The 27,856-nt window shown below is 32.4% G+C and overlaps 1 protein-coding gene across 2 annotated transcripts in view; it reads right to left on the bottom strand.

The window, feature by feature from the left end:
- The window catches only part of KLHL1 (kelch like family member 1), a 492,649-nt gene that overhangs the window by 305,048 nt on the left and 159,745 nt on the right, over positions 1 to 27,856 (bottom strand). Inside the window, exon 2 of one of the 2 annotated variants that reach the window (XM_004371430.2) lies at positions 10,613 to 10,795. The exons of the other annotated variant lie outside the window; for it this stretch is intronic. Coding sequence (XP_004371487.1) covers positions 10,613 to 10,795 — 183 coding nt within the window. The remainder of the gene's footprint in view (positions 1 to 10,612; positions 10,796 to 27,856) is intronic. 2 annotated transcript variants of the gene reach the window in all.

The raw sequence follows: 27,856 nt of genomic DNA, 5'->3' as shown, positions 1-27,856 counted from the left end.
CCCTTTCATGTGACAGTAAAATTTCATTCACTTCTGCAGAAGTGGGCTTTAATCTGGTGTCAATGTTTTCAACTTTTCTTTAGTATTTCTTTCAGTGCAGTTCTGATGACAAAACATTTGTCCAACTTCCATTTATCTGAAAATGTCTTTATCTAGCATTAGCTATAATACCTGATAGGAGTTATTTTCACTTCACGTGTAATTGTATATTAAGATCTGTTGTTTGCTCGTTTATCTTTTCGGACTTTAAAAAACTAAATTCAATTATGATCTAGACCCCTTTGTTTCTAAGAGGAGTTTATCTTTCATTTCATATAATTTCTCCCATAATCCTTTTTCTCTAATTAATTTTTTTTTTTTTTAATTTATCTTAGGGTTTTAGCAATTTAACTCTGATACGTGTAGGAGTGATTTACTTTGTATTTATGCTCATGGCTTTTGGAACTTCCTTGTACAGGGGGTGGATCTTTTTGATCAAATTGAGAAAAGTATCAGCTAATAATTCTTTTTTTTTCTTTCAACAGTTTGAATCACTCTCTCTTACTGAGATTCAAATTGCATATATATTCCAACACTTGAGGGTGTCCCACAGGCTGTTGAGTCTTAGTTCATTCTACATTCAAGCTTTCTTTCACTCTGTACTTCACTGTAGATGATTTCTACTGACTCGAATTCTTTTCAACTAATCTTCTTTTCTGTTCTGTCCAATACGTTGAAGATCTCACTGTGTGAACTTTCATCAGATATTGTATTTTATAGTTCTAGTATTTTTCTTTTATTATTCTTTTTTTGTAATAGTTTCCAAATTTCTCTTGAAAATTTACCTGGTTTTATTTGTTAAATTCACATTTTCCTGTAGATATTTCATATTATTTACCATAATTTCTTTAAAGTTGACCCATTTTCTGATAATTCTAATATCTGGGTCTTCTTTAAGTTGATTTACATTAATCAATTTTACTCTTGAACATGGAATACATTCTCCTGCTTTTCTCCAAGCACTATGATTTTCATTTAGGTAACAGGTATTGTGCCAAGAACAGTAGAGGCTAAGAAAGGAGCATCTCTCTAGTATTTAGTTGTTTCTTATTTTTTTGTTTGTGTACTGATAGTTTTTCAATAGGTTTAAAGAAAAAAGTATAATAATTTGATTTACCTGATGATCTATTGTTGCTGTAATGGGAGTGAACACTTTTTAATGTCCTTCAGCATCCTAAACGGAATATACATTTTTAAAACATCTTTTTTTATTTAAATACTTGATAATATGCTCTAAATAAAAAACAGAACTATAAAAAATATTGCTCTCTAGTTAATAGGTTTGTTTTTCACAGTAATTTGAGTTTGCAATTCTTAAACTTCTTTTGGTTTAAAGTAAAATAGGGAAAATTAGTAAGTTTTGAGGATTATAGGAGTGAGATTTTTTTACTGATGGAGAATGGAGTTGAAAATATGTAAAAGGGAAAGACTAAAATAAGCCCTCTGGCTTTGGATTGAAATTGGAGCTATTATTGTAAATTTTGGGTTCTTCATATAAGAACAGAAACAGTTATGTGTATACGTGTGTGTGTTTATATTAAGGTATCCTTGAAAAAATAGCTGATCCAGGGTTAGAACAGGAAAAGTCCCAGATGAGACAGTAAGTGCTCAAAAGTGATGGGAACATGTCAAGAGTTCCAAATCTGATGCTTCGATCTGTAGTAAAAGAAACTTTAAATGCATTTTCTTCCTAAGAACATTATAAGGGAAAGGAGCAAAAGAAAGGGCAATACAGGGCATTGTTATTTGAAAGCTTTAATAATTTTCAAATCAGGGGGAATACTTTTTCAATTATTTATTTTATAATTTTATTTGCTATATATTTTATCTGATATATAATATAAATGAAGGGGCAAACTAAAGTCAACTTCAACAAAGACAAATTTCTTCTTTTACCTGAAAAAAAGTCTTTACGTATATACTTTATTCATTTAAGAAGTGTTTTATATGATCCATGATTTTAAATATTTTATTAACATTAATACTAGCAGTATATTAATTCTTAACTTTCAAAAGTTGACAAAATGATTAAGAAACAAGGGTCTTCAAATATTTTTTAAGTACAATTAAAACATGTCAAATGATCAGATTCATCAAAAGAACTAGACATAACATTTATGACATAAACATAAAATATTATAAACCTAGGAGATATATAACTCTCCTGGTATAAAATGTATATTAATCTAAAGTTAACTGGTTTAATCTTTCACATATAAATGCTGTATTTGTGACAAGGCCACAGCCATATCTGGCAAAATAGTATATGGTCTGCAGAATTCAATCATAAATAATTACATGAAATATTCTCCATCAACCATAACTTACCAAATATTGATAGCTCACTAAGAGAAATGCAGACAAATTTTATACTGTATTTAGATTTAGTGATGCATGTAATTTGAATTAGATTTTAGAAGAAGAATTTAATGCATGATAGAAAGTAACTTTAATATGTATATATTTAGCTTCTATTAATGCAAGAGAAGCAGTAGCAAATAAATATATATATATATATATACACATGTGTGTGCGTGCACATGTGTGTATGCAGGCCAACACTCTGGAAAATCTTTTATTTAGGTTACCACAAATTTATTTCCTTCCAAATTTATTAAACTTTTCTAAATTCCACTCCAGTTTGATGTGGTGTTTGACATTATTGACCTCCTACTCCTTCCTTAAATCCCCTTCTTAGCTAAAGCAGTACAGACTTTCTTATCTTACCTTACCTCTTATTGACGTCTCTTCCCACTCCTACTCCTTGACCCTTTCGTTTCTCCACTTTTTTTTTTAGGCTTCTAAATTTTTAGCTTAACAGTCAATGCTTCCGAGTCATCCTTAGATGGCCTATAACAACTGCACTTCAAATAACCCAATAGCATTTCAGTATGCCATAAGCTAAACTCACAAAACTAAAATAAACTTATTTTACCCTTCTCTACTTCTAATACGTACACCAATATGTTACACTTCCAAAGCAGAAATAATGAAATCATTATTTAAGTTTCCTTCTACTTCATTGCCTGTATCAATATGACACAAAATTCAACTTTTCTTTTGCACTGAATTTGTTAGTTCCCTACCCAGATGGCATTTACGAGGCATACCCGTGTCCTCAGCGCAATGATATTAGCAGCTACCAGCTCCAAGCTGTCCCTTGCCTGGAGAATTGCCCAACAAGGGCTGCCTCACTCCCTGTAAATGTATGTGCCCCTGCTTCCCGCACCGTATCCCCCAACCTCAACAATCTCCCTTCACCCTCACTTTCATCTTGAGGGTGGACCTAATGTCAATGACTAATAGAACCAGAGTATAAAATGCTGCCCACTTGCCATAGCATGGTACCAACTCTGGAACAAGTCATGCTACAGAGCTTCTTAGGGGTCAGGATAAAGCAAGCCTCCAAATGGACCACACCCTTGGTTTGCTCCTTCCTCTGCCCAATCCTGCTTTCCTTTCTCCTGAGGACACTTTTTAAATAAATGACACACACCTGAATTCCAGCTTCAGGCTCTACTTCTAGGGAACCTGACTTATCACACCACATTTCTTAATTCATCTTTCTCTGTATATTCATGTAGTCATTATTTCTTGCCTGGATCAACTGCGATAGCTGCCCTGATCATTTAACTAGACTCGACTCTGATCATTCTTTGTACATTTTTTGAAGCTGTACCATTTTCATAGCTTCCTTCTTAAATTTTGATAGTTAAGCTATTATAGGGGTTAAAGGAATTGCTATTGCAGCCAAACTTCTGGATTTGAATTGTTTTCCACCACTTACTAAATGCATAACTTAGACAAAATTCTTCACTTTTCCATGCCTCAGTCTTTTATTCTATTTTCAAAAATGGGGAAAATAAGGACTTTCTTCCCTTTACAGACTTCAAACAGTACCTGGTGCATATTTAACACCTCAAAACCCATTGTCCTCCAGTCCATTCTGACTCATACTTGCACCATTATTACTGTTGCTTTTACTGTTGTGGTTACTAATGATTTAATTTTGTTTCTCCCCACTTCAAGAATCTACATCAACTTCTAATCACAAATTCAAACTTCTCTACTTTTATGGCATAATTTCCCACTACAAACCCGTCTGCATTCATCTAACTATTACCATCATAATTTTCACATATATATATTCTTTAGTTTCCTATTTTTCCATATAGTTCTTACTATCTAAAATAGCATACCTATTATTTTCCACTATGTTGTCTTCGAACTCAAGTCCTCTGAAAATCTTTTCATTATACTGTTATACATGCTACTCATTTCTTAATGCAGTTATGTCTTCCACTTGGAATCAATCAATTTGCAGTTGATTCTAACTATAATAATTATTATAACTATCAAGCGGATTGAGAGATTTAGGTGGGTGTTGGATTTAATAAAATGGTAGAAATGAATTATTCCTCTTTCATCAAAGATAATATATGTAAATACATTTCCTACCAAAACAGAAAAGCAAGTCTACTTGTCTATTCCTGGGTAATAATATCTAAGTTACTTCTGAAAATGATTACTTTCTACCGTATTTAATTTATTTTAAGTGAAGTGAAATGTGTCATTTCAATTGCAAATTTTGTCTTCAACTAGTGTTTACATGACACTTCTTGTTGTTCTTGTTAGGTGTCATCAAGTCAATTTTGGATTCATAGCAACCCCATGAGACAGAGTAGAACTGTCCCACGGGCTTTTCTAGGCTGTAATCTTTATGGGAGCATATTGCTAGGTCTTTATCCCATGGAGCCACTAGGTGGGTTTGAACTGCCATCCTTTTGGTTGGCTGTCCAGTGCTTAACTGTTACACCACCAGGGCTCCTTTAGTTCACAGTAAAGAATATTAAGATAATAAATATATTCTTAAAATAAATTCATTAACAGAGACGGACAAAGAATGAAATGTCCAGTGTTTTGATCTGTAGTGCAAGATCCTTTTGTCCTTGTCAAATGTTGATCTTTTCTTTTTCATTACTGTTTTAATTTAATCATAAATTTATTTCACGTTCATTCTAAATGTTTTGAATGATACATATATATATATATATATATAGCCCTGGTGACACAGTGGTTGAGAGCTATGGCTGCTAACCAAAAGGTTGGCAGTTCAAATCTACCAGCTGCTCCTTAGAAACGCTATGGGGCATTTCTGCTCTGTCCTATAGGGTCATTATGAGTCGGAATTGACTCGACAGCAACAGGTTTGGTTATATATATATTCATACGTTTTTAAAAACTAGCCATTCCTTCAACCTGCATCATAAGCCCAACTACCTAGGAGAATGCTTTGTTGACAGTATATTGTATATCCTTCCAGACTGTTTCTATAACGTAAATTTATAAACATATAATTCATGTTTATAAGATATAATTTAAAAAATCATAAATAACATTATTTCCAATCTGATTACCTTAGATATTTATAGATTTCCCATTTATTTCTGCCCAATGCCTTTACTCTTACTAATGGCTGAAGAGGGGGAAAAAAAAAAAAACTTTCACTAGCTGTATCATATTGCATTATATATCAGGGCATTATAACAAAAAGGTCTTTAATCTCCTACCATTGAAAATTCAGCTCCCATATATTAATTACTGATTTCATCAGTCTAATTTGCAGCATCTGACACTCCTAATTAAGAGCAGCCTTTCTGTCAAGTAATCCTCTATGTTTAGTATTCAGGAATTTACATGTAAATGTTTTGGTTCACTTGTTGCTTATCAATAACTCTGAACTATTTGTGAGAAGATTATTTTAGGATTTCTCTGAGGGGCTGTAAAAAAAAAAAGAAAACAAAAAGACAAAACCCATTGGCATCAAGTTGATTAGGACTCATAGCAACCCTATAGGACAGAGCAGAACTGTTCCTACAAGGTTTCCAAGAAACAGCTGGTGGATTCGAACTACCGACCTTTTGTTTAGCAGCCGAGCTCTTAACCATTTTGCCACCAGGGCTCCCTGAGGGTCTGTAGTAGAGATGTATTCAGAATTTCGATTATTTTTTGTGCAAAAATATATTAATGTATCATTTTACATTTTATTGGCCTTTCAGTCCTTGCTTACTAAAAAATGTATCTTGCTATAAGTAAACTTGTCTAAATTGACGTGACATTTATAAATGAATTGATAGTTGCAATCTACGTCAGGTTAAAAACCTATAAATAATATAACCACTACATAAAATGTTTAATAGAGTTTTTTTTAAAGGTAAAATTTTATTCACTTAAGTAACAATATATTTGAAAAGTTATGAATGATTCCAGGCAATTAATATGAATTTACAATTCAGTACTAAGTTCTTATGTCACCATCTTGCAATGTCTTTCCAAATTGTTTCCTTTCTCATTATTTGAGATTATTATAATATTCTCTCATTTTTTCAGTGCTACTATTGTATCACCATATGTTTTATGCCCAAAGACAATACTTAACTCTGCAATCAAAACGATGAGAATAATTTAAAAATCATCAATTTGGTTAGGATTTTTGTCTTTTTTTTTAAGCAAAGGGTTAATAACATCCATGTATTAATTACAATTGTTTCATTGGGTTAAAGTATAAATCAAAGGGTACAATATATCTGTAATTGCCCACACAGCATTTGGCTTTTTTTGGTACCTCATGAGTATCTTTTTCACATTGTTCATAGTTGTCTGACTTAGAATTATAAGGATTTAAATTACTTGTAAACTAGAAAATGTTAGCATTTTTAATCATGGTTGTTGTTATTGTTAGGTGCCATCAAGTCGATTCCAACTCATAGCTATCCTATGTACAACAGAATAAAACACTGCCTGGTCTGGCTCCATCCTCACAATTGTTGTTATGCATGAGACCATTGTTGCAGCCACTGGGTCAATCCATCTCATTGAAGATCTTCCTCCTTTTCACTGACCCTCTACTTTACCAAGCATAATGTCGTTCTCCAGGGACTTGTCCCTCCTGATAACATGTCCAAAGAATATGAGACAAAGTCTCGACATCCTTCCTTCTGAGGTGCATTCTGATTGTACTTCTTCCAAGATAGATCTGTTTGTTCCTTTGGCAGTCCATGGTATATTCAATATTCTTCACCAATGCCGTAATTCAAAGGAATCAATTCTTTTCAGTCTTCCTTATTCATTGCCCAATTTTCACATGTATGCAGCTTTTGCACGCATATGAGGCAATTGAAAACACCATGACTTAGTCTTCAAGGTGACACCTTTGCTTTTTAACACTTTAAAGAGGTCTTTGCAGCAGATTTGCCCAACGCAATACATTTTTTGATTTCTTGACTTTTGCTTTCATGGATGTTGATTGTGGATTCAAGTGAAATGAAATCGTTGACAACTTCAATCTTTTCTCTGTTTATCATAATGTTGCTTATTGGTCCAGTTAAGGATTTTTGTTTTCTTTAATATTTAGGTGCAGTCCATACCAAAGGCTGTAGTCTTTGCTCTTCGTCAGTAAGTGCTTCAAGTCATCTTCACTTTCAGCAAGCAAGATTGTGTCATCTGCCTAACACAGGTTGTTAATGAGTCTTCCGATTCTGATACCCCCTTCTTCTCATATAATCCAGCTTCTTGGATTATTTGCTCAGCATACAGACTGAGTAAGTATGGTGAAAGAATACAACCTTGATGCACACTTGTCCTGACTTTAACTACACAGTATCACCTTGCTCTGTTCGAACAACTGCCTCTTGATCTATGTACAGGTTCATCATGAGCACAATTAAATGTTCTGTGTATTCCTTTCATCTTCTTTTAATGCTTTCTTCATCGTTTAGTATTTCCCTATTGAATCATTTAATATCGCAACATGAAGCTTTAATTTTTTCTTCAGTTCTTTCAGTACGAGAAATGCCAATAGTATTCTTCCTTTTTGGTTTTCTATCTCCAGGTCTTTGCACATGTCATTATAATATTTTACTTTGTCTTCTTGAACTGCCCTTTGAAATCTCCTGTTCAGCTCTTTTACTTCATCATTTCTTCCATTCGCTTTCTCTACTCGATGTTCAAGAGCAAATATTTAATATTCATGCAAATTCATATATAAGTAATAAATTGCTAGGATTTTCTAGAGAAGTGATTTTTTTTCTTAGTCTCTAAAATTATTATAAAGCTACTTGCATAATTATTTATGCAATAACATTAAGAACCTAGAATAAAGAGTAATAAGAAAAAATAATGTGGGATACTATAAGTATAAGGAATTGCTCAATATGTTAGTTTAAAAATGCTTCAAATGAGAAAGAGAAATGTTAAATTAATACTAATAAAAGGTTATAAAGTAAAATGATGTAAATTAAATGAAACATGTCTCTCATTAAAAAAATAATGAGCACCTTAAGTGTTAATATATTTTTAGTCGATTGAGTCCGTCTGTCTTTTAACAAATATGTATAAGATTTCTTAACTAATTTATAAGCTTAATACAGTAAATTTCTTTAGTTAGATTCTCAAATTAAGAATACTATCTCTTACTCTGAAAAATGTAACTGAATTTCTATTTCTTAATTAAAAATAAAGAAAAGATTAGTTATTGCCTACTTTGTTTGAGTTTTTAAAAAAGAAAAATATCTATATTTAGTAATATTAATTGTGCTATTATGCTTTTAATTTTCCATAACTCATTAACTAATTTTGAACTTGTCCAAGAAAGTGAAGTAAGATTGTTTTTACATAGAATCTTAGCATAGATTAATTACTGAAAAGTATGGAAAACTTAAGAACAAAAGAAAATAAAAATCTAAAGTCACAAATTTTGTTAAAGTAGTAACTAAATTTCAAGGTTGCTTTTTGACAGCAATAGAAATTAAGTACATTATTTTTAAGAATCACTCAGATGAATTATATACATTCAAAATTCTAAGAAAAGGTTAAGAATGAGTAAATCTTTATCTGTGTAATTACTAAAATCAAGAATTATAAATAGTCATAGAAGTACTACTCTTAACAGTATTTTCTATTATTAATTTAAGCTATAATTGCTTTTGAAACTAAAGAATGCTAAAACCCGTTGCCACTGAGTCAATTCCAACTCATAGCAACCCTATAGGACAGAATAAAACTTTCCCATATGGTTTTCAAGGAATGACTGGTGGATTTGCACTGCCAACTTTTTAATTAGTAGCTTAATCACAGGGGTACCAATAAAAAGAGGGAATAAGTCATTTTTGCTAGACATATTACAATATTGAATATTTCTTTCAATAATAATGACTATTTGTGTTAATTGCTCTCTTAACCTATGATAATGAAATTTCATAGTAATATTTGAAAAATAAATTTGAATAGTACATTATTAGAGTTTGTGCCATAGCTAGCCGGCAGATCGAAATTCTAAATTATCATGATTAATTATTCAGTGTCATTTTTTTCCTTCTTATACATTTTCCAGTATCAGAAATTCAATATGCACATCTTAATGTTCACAATGTAACCTTTGATTCAATGCTCACATATTAATCTTGCTATCATGGTAGTAATATAGCCATATTTTTAATAGTCCACGAGTAGGTGAACATATATTATCCAGATAATATCATTTCAATTTAAAAATACAGGATAGGGAAAACATTGAAAATATTTTTGTACACTTGGATAATTTATCCTTCTTACTAAATCCTTAGTATTAATAGTATTAAATGTGACATACTTCAAGATAGTCTAAGGCTGATTGCACATGTACTCAACTTTTTAAAATAATAAGTATCTAAATTAAATTAAATAACAATGCTTTTCTCACTTAAAATTTCAAGGAAAAATTAGAAAAATGAAGTATAAAACCAACAGCAAATCTAATGAGTTTTTATAAGTAAGGTAGTAGTGTGTTAGCTTTCAAATATATTGAGCCTTAGGAATTACACTATCATAAATTAAGTAATTTTCAATAAGAGCAAAATAAAGATGCATCTATGAAGCACCTTGAACTTCCTAGTTGAAACAAATAATATGTCTTCAATATAACCTGATTTTCTTTAAAAATTGACTGAAAAGCATGTCTCATTTCAGATCTTAGGAAACTATACATCCACCTAAATTGTAATTGATTTCCACTCAGTATAAATGTGAGTCAGACACAAATGAGTACTTTTCTCCATAGTTATCATCTCTAGTTATAAGAAGGTAATTTTTTTAAATCATTTACACTTGCTTTATTTGTTCAATAAAATCAGCTACTTAAAATAGCAATTATAGTAGTTATAAATAGGAGCTGGAAACCCTGGTGGTGTAGTGGTTAAGTGCTATGGCTGCTAACCAAAAGGTCAGCAGTTTGAACCCAACAGGCCCTCCTTGGAAACTCTATGGGGCAGTTCTGCTCTGTCCCAGAGGGTCACTATGAGTTGGAATCAACTCCATGGCAACAGTTTTGGTTTAGTTTTTGTAAATAGGAGTTATCCTCTCAAAAAAGAAAAAAAAAAAGATTTAAAAAAAAAGGAAAAAAAAAAGAAGAACTAACATCCCTTAGAAATATGGATTCTCAATTCTGCAATCATATAGAATATTCTGCAATCTACATACCAGTCCATCGCTTCTAAACACAGGACTACATACGCTCAATAAATAAATACTACTGTACCGATGTGCAGGTATCTTTCGGTTCCCAACAATCAGGATAACATCACAGAGTTGCTGTTGCTTCAAGTAACTTTCCATCTTTCTGAAAGTTTGCTCTGCATGGTGAACTGCCTGATAGAATTCTTCAGAGCTACTGGAGTCCATATCACTTTGAGGTGTCAGAGAGTGACAGTTTGCTGACAATCTGTGAACCACAAAAGAAAGACGGTGTTCATAACGTGCCACCGATTGTGCAGACCTAGATACAGACTTTGAGAATTTCATAGCGAAAATCAATGCTGCTGTCCTTGTTTTATCGTTTTTAATACAGTTCAGAAAAACGTATTTCAGATCAAATGATTATATTCTACGAAGCAATAAAGGAATCGAAAATTATCTCTTTATTTCTTAGCTTAACAAAAAATTAAAACATATGTTGTCTGTATTTCTTAGGCTGTAGTAAGCTACTAAGTTTGAAAAAGTCACCAAAATAGTAATATATTAACATATTTATTCTAAAAGTAATTGCTAATAAAATATTAGTTTTTCCCCTAATATTGAAGTTGTTAATTATATCATTGTAAATAATTATGATTCTTGGGATGTTTTACTAAATGTTGCTTTACAGAAATAGGTGCTTTTATTATAAAAAATAAGGAAATATGGTTTGTTGAAAAGATTTGACAATTAAATTTCAAAGAAAATTGTTGTTTTATATTCAGCACTGAATCAGTTAAACCAAAAAGTACATACAATGTATTAGTTCAGTATTTATAAATATTTTAAACAGTAATCAATACATGTAAGAAACTTTGAGATTTTAAAAAGTCCATGAACTTAAAGTTGGTTACTGCCTCCATCAATATCATAGGCTGTTTCTCCATTAAGTTTTTTTTTTTTTTTAAATACCATACTTTATAAAGAAGAAGTTAAAACCACCAATATAATATAATTAAGTGCAAAATAGGCCTGGGAGATGTAATCAAGTGTTCTGATGAGAAATTTTAAAACATTTAAAAAATAAAGTGAGTTAGATACATAAAAATAATAATGAAATATTTTATTCGGTAATAACCATCTTAGAAATTAATATTGAACATTCTAATTTTATTACAGTGTAATACTTTATAGCAAACTAAATAGCTCACCAAGACACAAAAAATATTACATATAATACCAAAATAACTATATTAAATCATTAATAGCCACGGCAGTAAGCACTTGAAGAATAATATCCTTCAAGAAAAGGTAAACTCATTAAGGTCAACTAAAAATTCTATGCCATCTTTTCGTTCTCTCTTAAGTTACTAATTATAAGTAGCATAGGATGAGAGAACTTCTAGCAGTAACATGGATTTTGCAAGGAGGATGAACATTGGAATTCTAGACACTCAAGGCAGCCAGGATTTCAGGGATGAGGAGAATGGGGCCAAAAAGGCTCACTACAATAAACCAACAAAACACAAACACAAGCAGGACTAAACGACAAAGATATAAAGGCTTAAGACACACAAAAACAACAAAATGGCAGAAGTAAGTCATTTCTTATCAGTAATTACAGTAAAGAGTGTCAGAATGAATTAAAAAAAAAAAAATGATCCAACTATATGCTGTTTACAAGAGACACACTTTAAACCCAAGGGCACAAATAGGTTGAAAGTGAAAGGAGGGAAAAAATATTCCATGCAAATAATAATCAAAAGAGAGCTGGGGTGGCAAGCTTAATATTATACAAAGTAGACTTTAAGACAAAATTTGTCAGAAGAGTTAAAAATAAACATTCTGTAGTAATAAAAGGGTCAATTAATCATAAATATATATGTACCCACTATTCAGGCACCTAAATATATAAAGCAAACATTGATAGAAATGAGGGGAGAAATAGTACTACAGTAATAGTTGAAGACTTCAGTACACTACTATCAATATTGCAGAGAACAAAGCAAGTCTTAACAAAATTAAAAAGATTGCAATCATACAAAGTATTTTCTCTGACCACAACAGAGTGAAGTTAAAATATTTATATATCATTGTAAAATCTAATGATTATTAGAAATGAAATACATTTATTCAAGTTCTCCATTGACAAAGTATGTCTGACTTCAAGAAAATTAGCCATCAAACCTATAGCATCTTTTATCTTCTTCAATAAACTAATGTGGGGTAAAATAGAACTTTTTTTTGAAAACAAACTCTTAGAGCTGCATTATCTTAATTAGTTTGTTTCAATACAATAATAAAAAAGGAAAATCTGTTCTTGTAGCAATTAATTTGAAGAGATGAGCTAGACATGACCTCAAAGACTGATAACTGGAAAACATAAATGAAATGAATGTTTTATTTGGATTTTCGATTATTCAATTAAAAAAAGCTTTTTTTTTTAAATCTTCTTATGAAGTATCACAAAGTAAACACATTCCAACAGTCATCTACTCATTGTCATAGAGTCTATTCTGACTCATAGCGACTCTGTAGGACGGTGTAAAACTGCCCCATAGGGTTTCCAAGACTGTAATCTTTATGAAAGCAGACTGCCATATCTTTGTCCTATGGAGCAAATTGTGGGTTCGAACAGCCAACGTTTGGGTTAGCAGCTGAGCACTTAACCACTAAGTCACCAGGGCTACTCTAAAATAGCTATAATCCATGTATAAATAAATAAATAATTAAGTAAATAAATAAATATTGCCAGCCCAGTAGTACTTTCCCTCCTCAGTGTTCTCTTAAAAATTACAAAATAGAACTAAAGAACAGTTAGCAGGAGTACAGGTACACTAAACAAAGCAAAATCTACTACTGACAAACTTAAGTTCAATGAGTGTTTTATTTGCAATTCCAAATACGCTAACTAACCAATAAATTCATTAAAAAAGTTCTCAATGGGAATAAATCAAAAATAATAGGAATAAAATATTTAGTTCATTTTCCAGTCTTTAATATATGTCAGTACCACAGCAAGGAAAGTAGCAGCAGCAACCACAAAGAAACAACCAAAAAATCCCCAGGTTTTCTAAATCCTTGTAGGCTTTTAAACTGTAGCTGAAATGTTACCTCCTTCATGCATCTGTTGATGTATATTTGTTTCCATATTTCAATGAGAGCAGAGCTGTACATGGCATGATAATTTAATACTGTAGATATAAAATTTGTTTTACATAAAAATTATTTGACTTGTTGCTACATAAAATGTACTTTAAGTTTTGTTGTTATTAGAACTGTGGTTCTACAAGTGTGATCTCTGGACCAGCAGAAACAAAATCACCTGCAACCTTGTAAGATATGCAAATTATTGAGTACCCTCAGAACTTGTTGTTGCTGTTGGGTGCAGTCAAATCAATTTTTGACTCATAGCAACTCCATATGATAGAGTAGAACTGCCTCATTGAGTTTCTTAGGATGTAATCTTTACAGGAGCAGATTGCCAGGCCTTTCTCCTGCAGAGCCGCTCAGTGGGTTCAAACCACCAAACTTACAGTTAGCAGCTTAGCGCTTACAAGAAACTCTGGCGATGGAATCCACAACCTGTGCTTTATTAATCACTCCAGGTGGTTCTGAGTAATGCACAAGTTTGAGAATCACTAACACAAGAATCTTACTGCCTGGCCTGTAGAGGAACCCTGGATTCGTGTAAACATCTAATTGTACTTAAATACTGCTAATTTATACACTATTTTACAATTAAAAAGCTTTGTGTCATGCACATTACCACACTTCTGTTTTTCTAATAATTCGTTCACCATTTAACTCAGCACAAATTTACTGAGTGCCTACAATCAGGGCTCATATATTGGACTCAACCTGGTGCAGGGGCAACTGATCTTTAATCATCATACAGTCTATGGGCATGATCGACTAGGACAGGAAGGATACTAAATTTTCTTTCTTCCTTCTTCAGAGTAGCATTTTGAAATATATATTAATAATATCTCCATGTTAAAGATCATGATCCAGCAGTTGCTGTCAAGTCAATACCGTATGTGTCAGAGTAGAACGGTACTCGATAAAGAGCTATGAATTTTTATTTTCAGTGGAGGATTTTTTGGAAGTAGATCACCAGACTTTTCTTCCGAGGCACCTGTGGGTGAACTGGAATCTCCAAACTTTCAGTTGGCAACCAGTACTTAACCGTTTTGCACAACCCAGGGACTACAATGGTCATGGTACTGAGTCTCAAAACTGTTAAACTTCCTAAATTTAAACAATTAGCTAACAGTGGGGTCAATATTTGTACCCTTGCAAACTGACTCTAAGCATTAGATTAAGTAAACGGATAAAGGCCTGTAAATCAGGTAAACCCAATACCAGTCTGTCAAATGCTGATAATTTGATGTATAAATTGAGCTTGTCTCTAAATTTCTGTTAACTGACCTCTCATATAATGAGAGGATTAAACTAAATATTCATTTGGATTTATATAGCTATAACATATTTATATATATATGTATACATATAAGTAAAATTTAAGCTGTTTGAAGAGTGATATAGAAATCACCCACCACTCGTCTGTCAGTTTGTTGCACTGTGGTGGTTTGCAGGTTGCTGGAAGCTATGCCACTGATATTTTAAATACCAGCAGGGTCACCCATGGTGTACAGGTTTTAGAGAGATTGTTGACTAAGACAAACTAGGAAGAAGGACCTGGCAACCTACTTCTAAAAAAAATGCCCAGCAAAAACCTTCTGAATGGAAGTGGGACATTGTCTGATATAGTGCCAGAAGATGAGCTGTTCAGGTTGGAAGGCACTCAAAATATTACCGGGGAAGAGCTGCCTCCTCAAAGTAGAGGCAACCTTAATATCTTGGATGGAATCAAGCTTTCCAGACTTTAATTTACTGATGTGGCAGGACTCAAAATGAGAAGAAATACCTGCAAGCTTCGATTAATAATCAGAGTGTTGAATGTATGAAGTATGAATCTAGGAAAATTCGAAGTTTTCAAAAATAGAATGCTTGGAGATCAATGTTTTAGGCATTAGTGAGCTAAAATGGACTGGTATTGGCCATTTTGAATCAGATAATCATACAGTCTACTACTCTGGGAATGAAAAATTGAAGAAGAATGGCATTCCTTCATTGTCGAAAATACATTTCAAGATCTATCCTGAAGTACAGTGCTGTCAGTGATAATATCCATACACCTATAAGGAAGACAAGTTAATGTAACTATTATTCAAATTTATGCACAAACCACTAACGCTAAAAATGAAGAAATTGAAGAATTTTACCAACTTCTGCAGTGTGAAACTGAATAAATATGCAATCAAGATAAAATTATAATATTGGTGATTGTAATGTAAAAGTTAGAAAAATGAACAAGGATTAGTAGCTGGAAAATATGGTCCTGGTGATGGAAACAATGCTGAAGATCACATGATAGAATTTTGCAAGCCCAATGAACTATTCACTGGAAATATATTTTTTCAAGGACATAAATGGCAATTATACACGTGGACCTCACCCGATGGAATGCACAGGAATCAAATAGACTACATCTGTGGAAACAGACGATGGAGAAGCTCAATATCACCAGTCAGAAGGCCAGGGGCCGACTTTGGAACATACCATCAATTGCTCATATGCAAGTTCAAGTTGAAGTTGAAGAAAATTAAAACAAGTACAGAGAGCTGAAGTACAACCTTCAGTATATCCCACCTGAATTTAGAGGCCATTTTAAGAAAAAAATTGACACACTGAACACTAACGACCAAAGACCAGACGAGTTGTGGGATGACATCAAGAACATCATACAGGAAGAAAGCAGAAGGTCATTAAAAAGACAGAAAATAAAGAGAGTACCAAAATGGATGTCAGAAAGACTCTGAAACTTGCTCTTGAATGCTGAGTAGCTAACGCAAATGGAAGACATGATGAAGAAACAGAGCTGAACAGAAAATTTCAAGGGCAGCTCAAGAAGACAAAGTATTATAATGAAATGTGCAAAAACCTGGAGTTACAAAACCAAAAGCAAAGAACACCCTTGGCATTTCTCAAGCAGAAAGAACTGAAGAAAAAATTCAAGTCTCGACTTGCAATATTGAAGGACTAAATCTGAAAATATTGAACAATGAAAGAAGCATCAAAGGAAGATGGAAAGAATACACAGAGTTACTGTACCAAAAAGAATTGGTTAACATTCAACCATTTCAGGGGGAAGCATACAATCAAGAACTTATGATACTGAAGGAAGAATCCAAGCTGCACTGAAAGCAATGGCGAAAAACAAGCTCCAGGAAGTGACGGAATACCAATTGAGATGTTTCAACAAACAAATTCGACAGTGGGAGTGATCACTTATCTATGCCAAGAATTTTGAAGACACCTACTTATCCAACCAACTGGAAGAGATTCATATTTGTGCCCATTCCAAAGAAAGGTGATCCAACAGAATGCGGAAATCATCAAATTATACCATTAATATCACATACAAGTAAAATTTAGATGAAGATAACTCAAACACAGTTGCAGCAGTATATTGACAGGGAAATGCCAGAAATTCAAGCTGGATTCAGAAGAGGATATGGAAAGAGGGATATCACTGCTGATATCAGAAGGATCTTGGCTGAAAGCAAAGAATACCAGAAAGATGTTTACCTGTGTTTTATTGACTATACAAAGGTATTTGACTGCATAGATAGTAACAAATTTGAAGAATGGGAATTCCAAAGCATTTAATTGTGCTCATAAAGAACGTGTACATACACCAAGAGTGACTCATTTGAACAGAACAAGGAGAATAAGGAGATACCATGTGATTTAAATCAGGAGAGGCATGCATCAGGGTTGCATCCTTTCACCATATTTATTCCATCTGTATGCTGAGCAAATAGTCCAAGAACCTTGACTATATGAAGAAGAATATGGCATCAGGACTGGAGGAAGACTCATTAACAACCTGTGATATGCAAATGACACAATCCTGCTTGCTGAAAATAAAGAGGACTTGAATCACTTACTGATGAAGATCAAAGACTACAGCCTTCAGTATGGATTACACCTCAAGATAAAGAAAACAAAAATCCTCACAAATGGACCAATACGCAACATCATGATAAATGGAGAAAATATTGAAGTTGCCACGGATTTCGTTTCACTTGGATTCACAATCAATTCCCATGGAAGCAGCAGTCAAGAAATCAAACAATGTATTGCATTGGACAAATCTGCTGCAAAAGACTTTTTAAAGTGTTAAAAGGTAAAGATGTCAATTTGAGGACTAAGTTGTGCCTGACCCAAGCCATGATATATTCCATTACCTTATGTTCATGTGAAGCTAGGCAATGAATAAGTAAGACAAAAGACGAATTATGATCCATTTGAATTATGGTGCTTGTGAGGAATACTGAAGATACTCTGGACTGCCAGAAGAACGAACAAGTCTGTCTTGGAAAAAGTACAGCCAGAATGCTCCTTAGAAGCGACTTCGTCTCAGGTAGTTATGACATGTTATCAGGAGGGACCAGTCCCTGGAGAAGAGTATCATGCTTAGTAAAGTAGAAAGCCTCCAAAAAGAGGAAGACCCTCAATGAGATGGATTGACATAGCGGCTGCAACAATAGGTTCAAACATAGCAATGGTTGTGAGGATGACCAGGCGTGTTTGGTTCTGTTGTACATAGCGTGGCTATGAGGCAGAAATGGCTCATCGGTACCTAACAACAACATAGAAATCACAAGATAGAGGAGGGGCAAGAGACTACTTTAGGTAAAGTAGATTGTATATGCAAATGCAAATGATGAATCCCAAAAAAGGTATCTTTCAGTTTAGAGAAGTTTATCACTTTTTCATTTCTTGTGTAATCACTTCATTTCCATTGCTTATGTTTTTGGAAATTTTTCTCTAGGAAAGTGACTCTCTAAGTCCTATGATTCTATGATTGATGGTTTATTCGCTCATATGTTGTTTCCAATTTATTTAATTCTTACAGTGCTCTGTGTTTCCTTGATGTTAGGTTCAAAACAAATGCTTTGATTTTTTTTTAAAAAGAGATAAATGCATGTTCAATGGACAAAACATGTAATTATTTACCATTTGAAAATTAGGAAGATATTATACATATAATTTTTATAATATATAATTTGCTTTTTCTCACTTATGAATACCAGAGATAGTTTTCGTATCAATAACTATTCTATTATAAAATAATCTTAAGTGATTGGATATATCTCTAACATACCATAATCTTAATGAGACCAACATATTTGATACTTATGCTATCTCAAATTTTCAGAATTATAAATATCACTAAAATAAATCAAGTCTAAAATGATTCTACAGCAAAAACATAACATTAAGATGACTACATTTCTAAATAAATGAAAGCCAAAAAGTATAAAAATCAACTTTTTAATTAGCTTCTTATTCATTTTGCCTAAAAGAATTAATATTTGACAACATTCTTAGGTTAAGTGTAGGGTTTCATGAGAAATAGCCTTTCCAGAACTGGAATTATATACTGAGATGCAACATGTACAATATACTTAATCTTTGCTATAACCCACAACTGATTCAAGTAATAGAAAAAGTCAAAAATGAAAGTAAAGTTACTATTCAATAGAAAATACATATTTGACTATTATTGATTCAATCATTATGCTAAGTAGTTGAGATTTAAAATGGAATAAGATCTGGTACACCTCTCCTGAAGCTCAAAATAGTATGATTAATGCTAATGATTACATAACTGTTTACTCTTCAGGGATGAGCTACTCCTTTCCTAACTTGTGATGAGTAGCAAGCAGTAGAAATTTTTAGCCTCAAAATAATCAACAGCTTTTTCTCCTGGGATAAATATGCAAGCAAGTGTCCCAGGTAGCAAAGAATGGCAAGGATAGATTGAGAGTCCCTTCAAACAGAAAAACAGCTACTGCATAGCATTTTCATTTATCCTCCCAATAACCTGGGATAAACTCAAGTAATTAGAATGATCATTCATCTATAATCTATAATATCATCAAGCACACTACTTCGTATATGGTAGGTGTTCAGGAAATGCTTAGCTCTAATACAACCCATGAAGAGTGAACAGGGATTATCACATACAAAGATGAGTGTACAATTAAAAACCTCCAAAATTTTGAGGAAGACTAATTCCATGAAAAGATCACGAAATGCCACATATGCAATATCAGACACTTAGAAACTATAGAAAATGAGACAATAATAATCATATATATATATATATACACACACATATATAATATCCTCAGAAGGAATAAAACTATACTGCCATCCAAAGTAAATGTCTTTTAAAAGTGATAAGTTCCAACGAAAATCTTGATAATAATCATTTAAAAATTATTTGGCTGGATAACAGAAGAGAAACAAAGAATAGCAAGAGAGCTAGAGATTTTTTTTGCTCAAGAATTCACTAAAGGTGTATCATTAATAGTTGGAGATACTAGAAATATTGCCATATTAGCCAAAGTTAAGAATTTTGTAGGAAGTTTCAAATAAATTTAATGTAACTTCAGAAAGTAAGAATAGACAGAATATATAGAATTAAATAATAATGATAAATTTTCCTGAAGAGAAGAAAGATGAATGTTATCAAACTGAAAATAACTAAACATATCTAAGAAGAATTATTTTTAGAAAGTTCAGAAATATTGTACCTATACAAGGCAAGGTCATGGAAACTCCATAGACATATCCAAACTCCCTGAGGGACCTAATTGCTGGGTGGAGGGCTGTGGGGACCATGGTCTCAGGGAACATCTAGTTCAATTGGCATAACACCATTTATAAAGAAAATGTTCTACATTCTACCTTGGTGAGTAGCGTCTGGGGTCTTAAAAGCCTGTGAGCAGCTGTCTAAGATACTCCACTGGTCTCACTCCTTAAGGAGTAAGGGAGAATGAAGAAAACAAGATACAAGGGAAAGATTAGTCCAAAGGACTAATGGACCACAACTACCACAACCTCCACCAGACTGAGTCCAGTACAACAAGATGGTGCCCAGCTACCACCACTGACTGCTCTGACCAGGATCACAACAGAGGGTCCTGGACAGAGCTGTAGAAGAATGCAGAACAAAAATTCTAACTCACAAAAAAAGACCAGACTTACTGGTCTGACAGAGACTGGTGAAACCCCGAGAGTATGGCCCCCAGACCCCCTTTTAGCTCAGTAATGGAGTCACTCCCGAGGTTCACCCTTCAGCCAAAGATTAGACAGCCCCATAAAACAAAATGAGACTAATGAGGCACAACAGACAAACTGAAAAAAACAAAAAGAAAAAGATAACTACATAGGACATTTGCATAATACCATTAATGAGCTTAATTTAAAAAATATATTAAGTGCACTTTGTGCCCAACCAAGTGTCTCTAGTCTTTGCACATACATTTGGAATAATTCATGAAAACTACTTTGTATCATGTGCCAAATAAATGACACTAAGCACATTCTCTGACCACAATGAAAAATCCGTAGAAATTAAGAAGAAAATACAGGTAAAATGTTCACTCACTAAAAAATTCTGAAAATAAGTTTAAGAAATTTTTGAACTAAGAAGAAATTGCAAATGACAATAAAAATTACTTATAAGTTAATAAAAACAACAGCATTGTATTTAAAGTACCTGTATAATGAAGTTAAAATGTTACACTAAGGAAAATACATAGCCTGAGGCACTCGGCTATTAATAGAAAGGTTTGCGTTTTGAACCCACCAGCCACTCCGCTGGAGAAAGATGTGGCAGTCTGCTTCTGTAAAGATTTATAGACTTGAAAACCCTATGGGACAGTTATACTCTGTCCTATATGGTCGCCATGAGTCAGAATAGACTCAACGGCAACACGTTTGTTTTGGGTTTTGGTACATATATTTATTCAGAAAAAGTAAGGAATAACATTAAAGAAGTTTAATCTCTAAAATCAAATGATTAGAAAAAGAATGAAAATAAAATAACAATTGGAAAAAAAGGAAGCATAACTTTAAAACATAAAATAACAAAAACAGAAAAATTAATCAATAAAAAAATTTCCTTTATCATTATGCTCTTTTAAGAACTACCTATATGGGATCAAAATGACAAGAGCAACTTGAAACATTAGATAGGAATCTTAGAAGGCAGTGAGTTTATGTTAATGACGGAGGAACAACTCAGAAAAGGAGAGTGAGAATGGCTGTAAAACTTGAAGACTATATAATCAATGTCACTGAACTGTACATGTAGAAACTGTTGAACTGGTGTAATCTTTGTTGTGTATATTCTAAATGACAAAATGAAAAAAAATTTAATACAATAAAATAAAATCATAGTCACAGTAAAAATAAGTAAATAAAAGCCAGTATCTTAATGAGACTAACAATAACAGGAAAACAACTGGCAAGAATGTTTAAGCAAAATAAAAAAAAAAAAATAGCAGAGAAGATAGATAACATTTGAGAGAAAGGGAAAAAATGGCACTTAACCATCTGGTGTAGTGGTTAAGAGCTACGGCTGCTAACCAAAAGTCGGTAGTTTAAATCCACCAGGTCCCCCTTGGAAACCGAATGGGGCAGTTCTACTTTGTCCTTTAGGGTCACTATGAGTTGGAACTTAACTATCAGTACTTATTTGTTATTCTGTTATTTATTTCAGAGAAGATTGTTAAAATATTATCAAATAAATTTTAGTACCTTGATGACTAGTTTCATAAAAAATATTAAACAAGAAATAAAACTTAAGAGAAAACCTGAATAAGCTAAGAATAATTGAATATAATTATGGCAAATATTTACCTTTTAAAAAGATGCCTGCCCTACATAATTTAAATTATGAATTCTGTAAACATTTAAGGACAGAGAGTCCTAATATTATACTAATTATTCTTGTACAAGAAAAATTATGGAAAACTTTCTATCTTATTATGAGGCTTGTATAATTGGATTCCAATAACAGGAACAGGGCAGAACAAAAGAAGAAACTTAGCATAAGCTAAATTTCACTTATAAATTGAATTATACGATAATGTATTTAAAAAATAATAAAGCATGCCAAGAATGGTTTTTCCCAGGATTGCAGGAATGTTTCATTATTGTGGAACATATATAATAGAAATATTAATAGATTTTAAAATGCATATCATAAAACCAACTCAGCAGATCCTGAAAAGAAATATTATCTGATAGAATGCAATGCTCATTAAACTAACTTGATTACTACTGTCTAACAGAAAATGAGAAAAAAACATTATACTTAAAAGCATACAAAAAAGGAAAGATGTGTGCTTTCTGAGAGAAATAACAAGGTAGAAAAAACAGTAAAAACAGTAAAAACACAGAAAACAAAATCAAACATCAGTGAATATTTTAACCAACCCTATATAAACAAGTCTGACAACTTGAATGAAATGAACAATTTTAAGGATAATATAATTTGATAATACTGTCCCTAGAAAACAAATTTCTGTTATAGAAATCGAGAAATTTTTCAAAAAGCTAATGTCCAAAAAAATAAAAATTAAAAATAAAAGAAAAGCTAATCTCCACAAACATTTCTGGCCAAGAAAATGTTACAGAGAATTCAATTAATTCAAAAATTAAATAAAATTTAGAAATAAAGTATAATGTAAAACTATCTTATTCCAAACAATAAGGAATATATAAAATAACCAGGAATAAACCTACCAAGAATATATGAAGCTTATATTTTAATACACACACACAATCAAAAGAACTGATTATAAAAAGAGCTACTCTATGTTCCCAAATATGAAAGTTTAATATTGTTTTCAAGTGTCAAATTGGCTATTTGTTATTTTGCTGTTGTTGTTGTTTTCCCCTTTGATAGTACTCAATGCTAACGAAGGTATGAAGTGAGCATTTACATACATAACTGGGGCAGTTAAAACTGTACAACCATATGAAATGCAATTTCACAACATACCCCATAATTTTTTTTAAAAGTTCATATTACTTAATGCAACAATTCCTGTTCTAACAATTAATCCTATGTAAAAAATCAGATAGTCAGGAAAAATGTGTGTTTGAGAATATCCATGAAAGCATTATTTATAATACCCAAACACTGAACACTATCATATACCCTAAAAAAGGGGGAAGCTAAATAAATCTGGTACATTCAAAAAGCAACCATTACAGAAAAAATTTTTGAAGATTTATAGAAATGGAAAAATACATTACAATGTTAACTTTTCAAACCAAGGAGAAATAAAATATTAACAAAAAATAAGAATAAAACAGGATATGAAAGCATATATACAATGTTGTTGTTGTTAGGCACCATCGAGTTGTTTCCCACTCATAGAACTGCGCTATAGTGTTTCCAAGGAGCTGCTGGTGGATTTGAACTGCCAACTTTTTGGTTAACAGCCGAACTCTTAACCACTACGCCACCAGGGCTCCATGTATACAGTAGCATTCATAATTACATTACATTTAAATATCTAGATATATTAAAAAAAACAAAACAAAAACTTGTTGCCATCTAGTCGATTCAAACTCACAACTACCCTGTAGAACAGAGTAGAACTGTTCCATGGAGTTTCCAAGGAGTGGCTGGTGGATTCAAACTGCTGATCTTTTGGTTAGGAGTCATAGCTCTCAACTACTGAGCCACCAGGGCTCCTTCTAGACCTATGTATACCTAGAAAAAAAGACAGAAAGGAAATATACCAAAATTTTAACAGAGATTAACTTAGGTTGTAAGATTCTGGATAGTTTTTATTTTTTTCTTTATATTTTTTTCTGTGTATTCCCAATTTTCAAGCCTGAGTATATATTACTTTTTAATCAGAAAAAGAAAAGTTATTTACATTAAAAAAATTTTTCCCTAGTAGGTGTCTCAATACCATAAACACTTCCATCATCCAAGAATTCAATCAGTTATGAAATGTACCAGTAAATGACCTTTGTACAACTTACATTACATTAAAAATAATTTATATCACTACCTGATATCATAAGCTTCAGATATGTTAAAATGCTATGCATAAAAGGTGAAACTATTAATGATGTGAAGAAAAATTAGGAAAGAAAACATACTTTTATATGATTTGAGCGGGAATGCACTCCCAATGAAGCCATAAATACCAGATATCCCATAGGAAAAAGGACAACAGGAATAATTTAATTATCTTTATGAGGGAAAATATTATACACATGTTTAAAGGATAGCTTGTTGTTATGGATTGAATTGTGTCCCCCAAATGTGTATCAGCTTGGCTACGCCATGATTCCCAGTAGTGTATGGTTGTCCATCATTTTGTGATGTGATGTGATTTCCCTATGTGCTGTAAATCCTATCTCTATGATGTTAATGACGCAGGTTTAGAGGCAGTTATGTTAATTAGGGAGGAATCAATCTACAGAATTAGGTTGTATGTTGAGTCAATCTCTTTTGATATATGAAAGAGAAAATTGAGCAGACAGGAGAGGGATCTCATGCCACCAAGAATGAAGAACAATAAGGGGAGCAAGTCCTTTGGATCTAGTGTCCCTGTGCTGAGAAACTCCTAGACCACAGGGAGATTGATGACAAGGACGTTCCTCCAGAACTGACATAGAGAGAAAGACTTCCCTTGGAGCTGGCACCCTGAGTTCGGACTTCTAGTCACATAGACTGTGAGAGAATAAATTTCTGTTTGTTGAAGCCATCCACTTGTGGTATTTCTGTTATAGGGGCACTAAATAACTAAGACACTTTTTTTTCACGGAATACTTGCAAAAACTATTTAACCTTATATGACGCTTGAAGAATAATCCCTAGATTTTACAAAGTACTTTAAAAAATATGAAAAAAGATAAATAGAAAAATAAAGGATACTGTTATTTAATTTATAAAGATAAATAAAAAAAATCAACAATAAATATATTAAAGTATGTTCAAACTCAATAGCAAATCTGAACATGAAAATTATAACAAAGATATTTTGCCCGTAATATTTCAAATATTTTAAAGGATTGATAATTGAATAATAATCAAACTTTTGTCTTGAACCATGATAAGAATTTGCTTTGTGGGTCAGGGAACTAATTAAATTCCAAGAAAAAAAAGTTAAGGAGTCAGAGAAAAGTGGATGCTATTTTAAGATAGGAGCAAGCAATCAGACACACCAAGATGCCTACAGAGGTGTGTTGAGAGTACAGGCTGAAAATATTTTGAATTGCATAATACAGAGATTACAATTTATCTTTTAAGCTGCATCAAATGATTTGTATTTCATGGAATACTTGTGTTATGAGAATAAAACAGAGAGAGATTACTAATTTGGAAAATGTCACATTCATTGTCTCCCTTTAGAGTTCTTAATATCCTTGAAAATAATGAAGGATATGAAAGAAAATAAAATAAGTTTAATTTTGTTTAGCTCTGTTCTCCCAAATACATTTATCATCAAACAATATTTAATTTTTATTATGTTTGTTTATTTTCAGAGAGGAAGGCGACATAGAGGGTAACACTTACTAATATTTCATGGATTTTGTGTACCACAGAACATTTCGGAAAAAGCTGTTTTAAGCATTTAACTATTTAAAAGCAGAAGAGTGAGATAATAGATATACAGATTAGAATGAGAAGAGATTGGAGGCAGAGAGGTATATTGGGAGGCTACTTTAGTAATCAAAGGAAGAAATGTTGCAGACCTGGACAAGATTAGGATTAATATAGTGACAGTGTTAAAAGAATGGGCATACTTTAGGCGGTATAACAGAGGTAAAATTAACATCTGAAGTTCAATACATAAGTCTGAATATGAACATATCTTTAGGTTTTAAATAATATGATTTTCATGAGTTGTCATCAAATGAATTCCGATTCATGGAGACCCCACGAGTGCAGAGAACTGCTCCATTCGGTTTTAAGGCTGTGAACTTTCTGAAGCAGATATCCAGGCTTGTCTTCCAAGGCACCTCTGGGTGGGTTTAAACCATAACTTTTCAGCTAGCAGTCAAGTGCTTAACAATTTGTACCACCCAGGAACTCTTTTTAAATCATATACAGCCATTCTTACATATGATTACTATTTTATTCATAAAGGTTATAGCAATTATTAGGAAACTACTTTTAAGGACAGCTGATAGTCAATAGGGGACGTATATGAGAAGTTTTTGACCAGTTTTCTGAATAGAAATCTATTATCCAATGATTGGTTCATGGAAGTGGCATACCAGTAACTAAAGACTGGCAATAGATACAAAGGTTGGGAATGAGAAAAGTATCAACTACTGTGCTAAACTAGTCAGCTAGGAAACAGTAGATCAGAGAATAAAGACCTAAATGACAGAAGAAAACAAAAAAGAGAAACACAAAACCGTTTGAGTAGTAATCCAAGAATTAACCCATGCAATGCTAGACATCCCAAATTATGTCACCTTCATCTTTGTCCTGGCCCTTTCTTTGGCCACGGAAAAATTCTAAGAGGGATACAGCTTGGCTATATAGTAATTATGGTCTAATTTGAATATCCTGTAATTACTAGCTTTTTATCCTGCCATTCTCCTTGATTACTTCACGTGTTTGTCTTTGCATTAATTCTGCTGATTTAATGCAAATAATATGCTTACTGATATCAGTCTATTCCTGCATCACATTTCTATTGTGTACCAAGGCTTGATATATTGAAAAATTTCCCAATGATTCTTAACGGTGAAATAACTTAGACTTAAATATCCTTTTGTTAAGATGTTGTTTTTTCCACTTTTTATTTTCCCCAAATATATTACATGAAATGTTATGTTGGTGTAAACAAAATCAGAATTATTATACTAGGAAAAAAAGAAAAGCTACTAGCTAAAAACACTAATTTTGAATAATTACTTTGATAATTACATTTATAATTGAAATTGCTACAAACATATTTTATCTTATTATTTTTGTGGATATATGCATATACCCATAAAGATATCAGTTATTTTCTATTAAGAAGGTAAAGCCAGTTAATGCAGTGTCTTTTCTGCTATGCAGGTTTCTACAGTGATAATATGTTGCAAATGGACTTAAAATTAAGAAGCATATCCACATGCTAATAAAACTGCAATATATCTTATTTAAGAAGCTACAAAACAAATTAAGAAATCAACATACCATAAGTATAATATGCATATTTTCAATATATTCTATGACAGAATGAACCCAGAGAAATGAATTTTACACACAAATTCACTAGATAACTGAAGCTACAAATTCACTTGAGCTCTTTTTTTTTTAGAAATGACAAATTAAATAGTGTTCATATCTATTTTAAAAAAAAAAAAAAAAGTGTGCCTGGTCTCCAGCATAATGCAGAAATACTGAAACACACACACATGCACACACACA

Source organism: Trichechus manatus, unplaced genomic scaffold (genome assembly GCF_000243295.1).
Source record: "Trichechus manatus latirostris isolate Lorelei unplaced genomic scaffold, TriManLat1.0 scaffold00013, whole genome shotgun sequence".
Classification (NCBI taxonomy): Eukaryota; Metazoa; Chordata; class Mammalia; order Sirenia; family Trichechidae; genus Trichechus; species Trichechus manatus.
The sequence above is the reverse complement of the archived record's forward strand: the minus strand, read 5'-3'. Positions and strand labels throughout refer to the sequence as shown.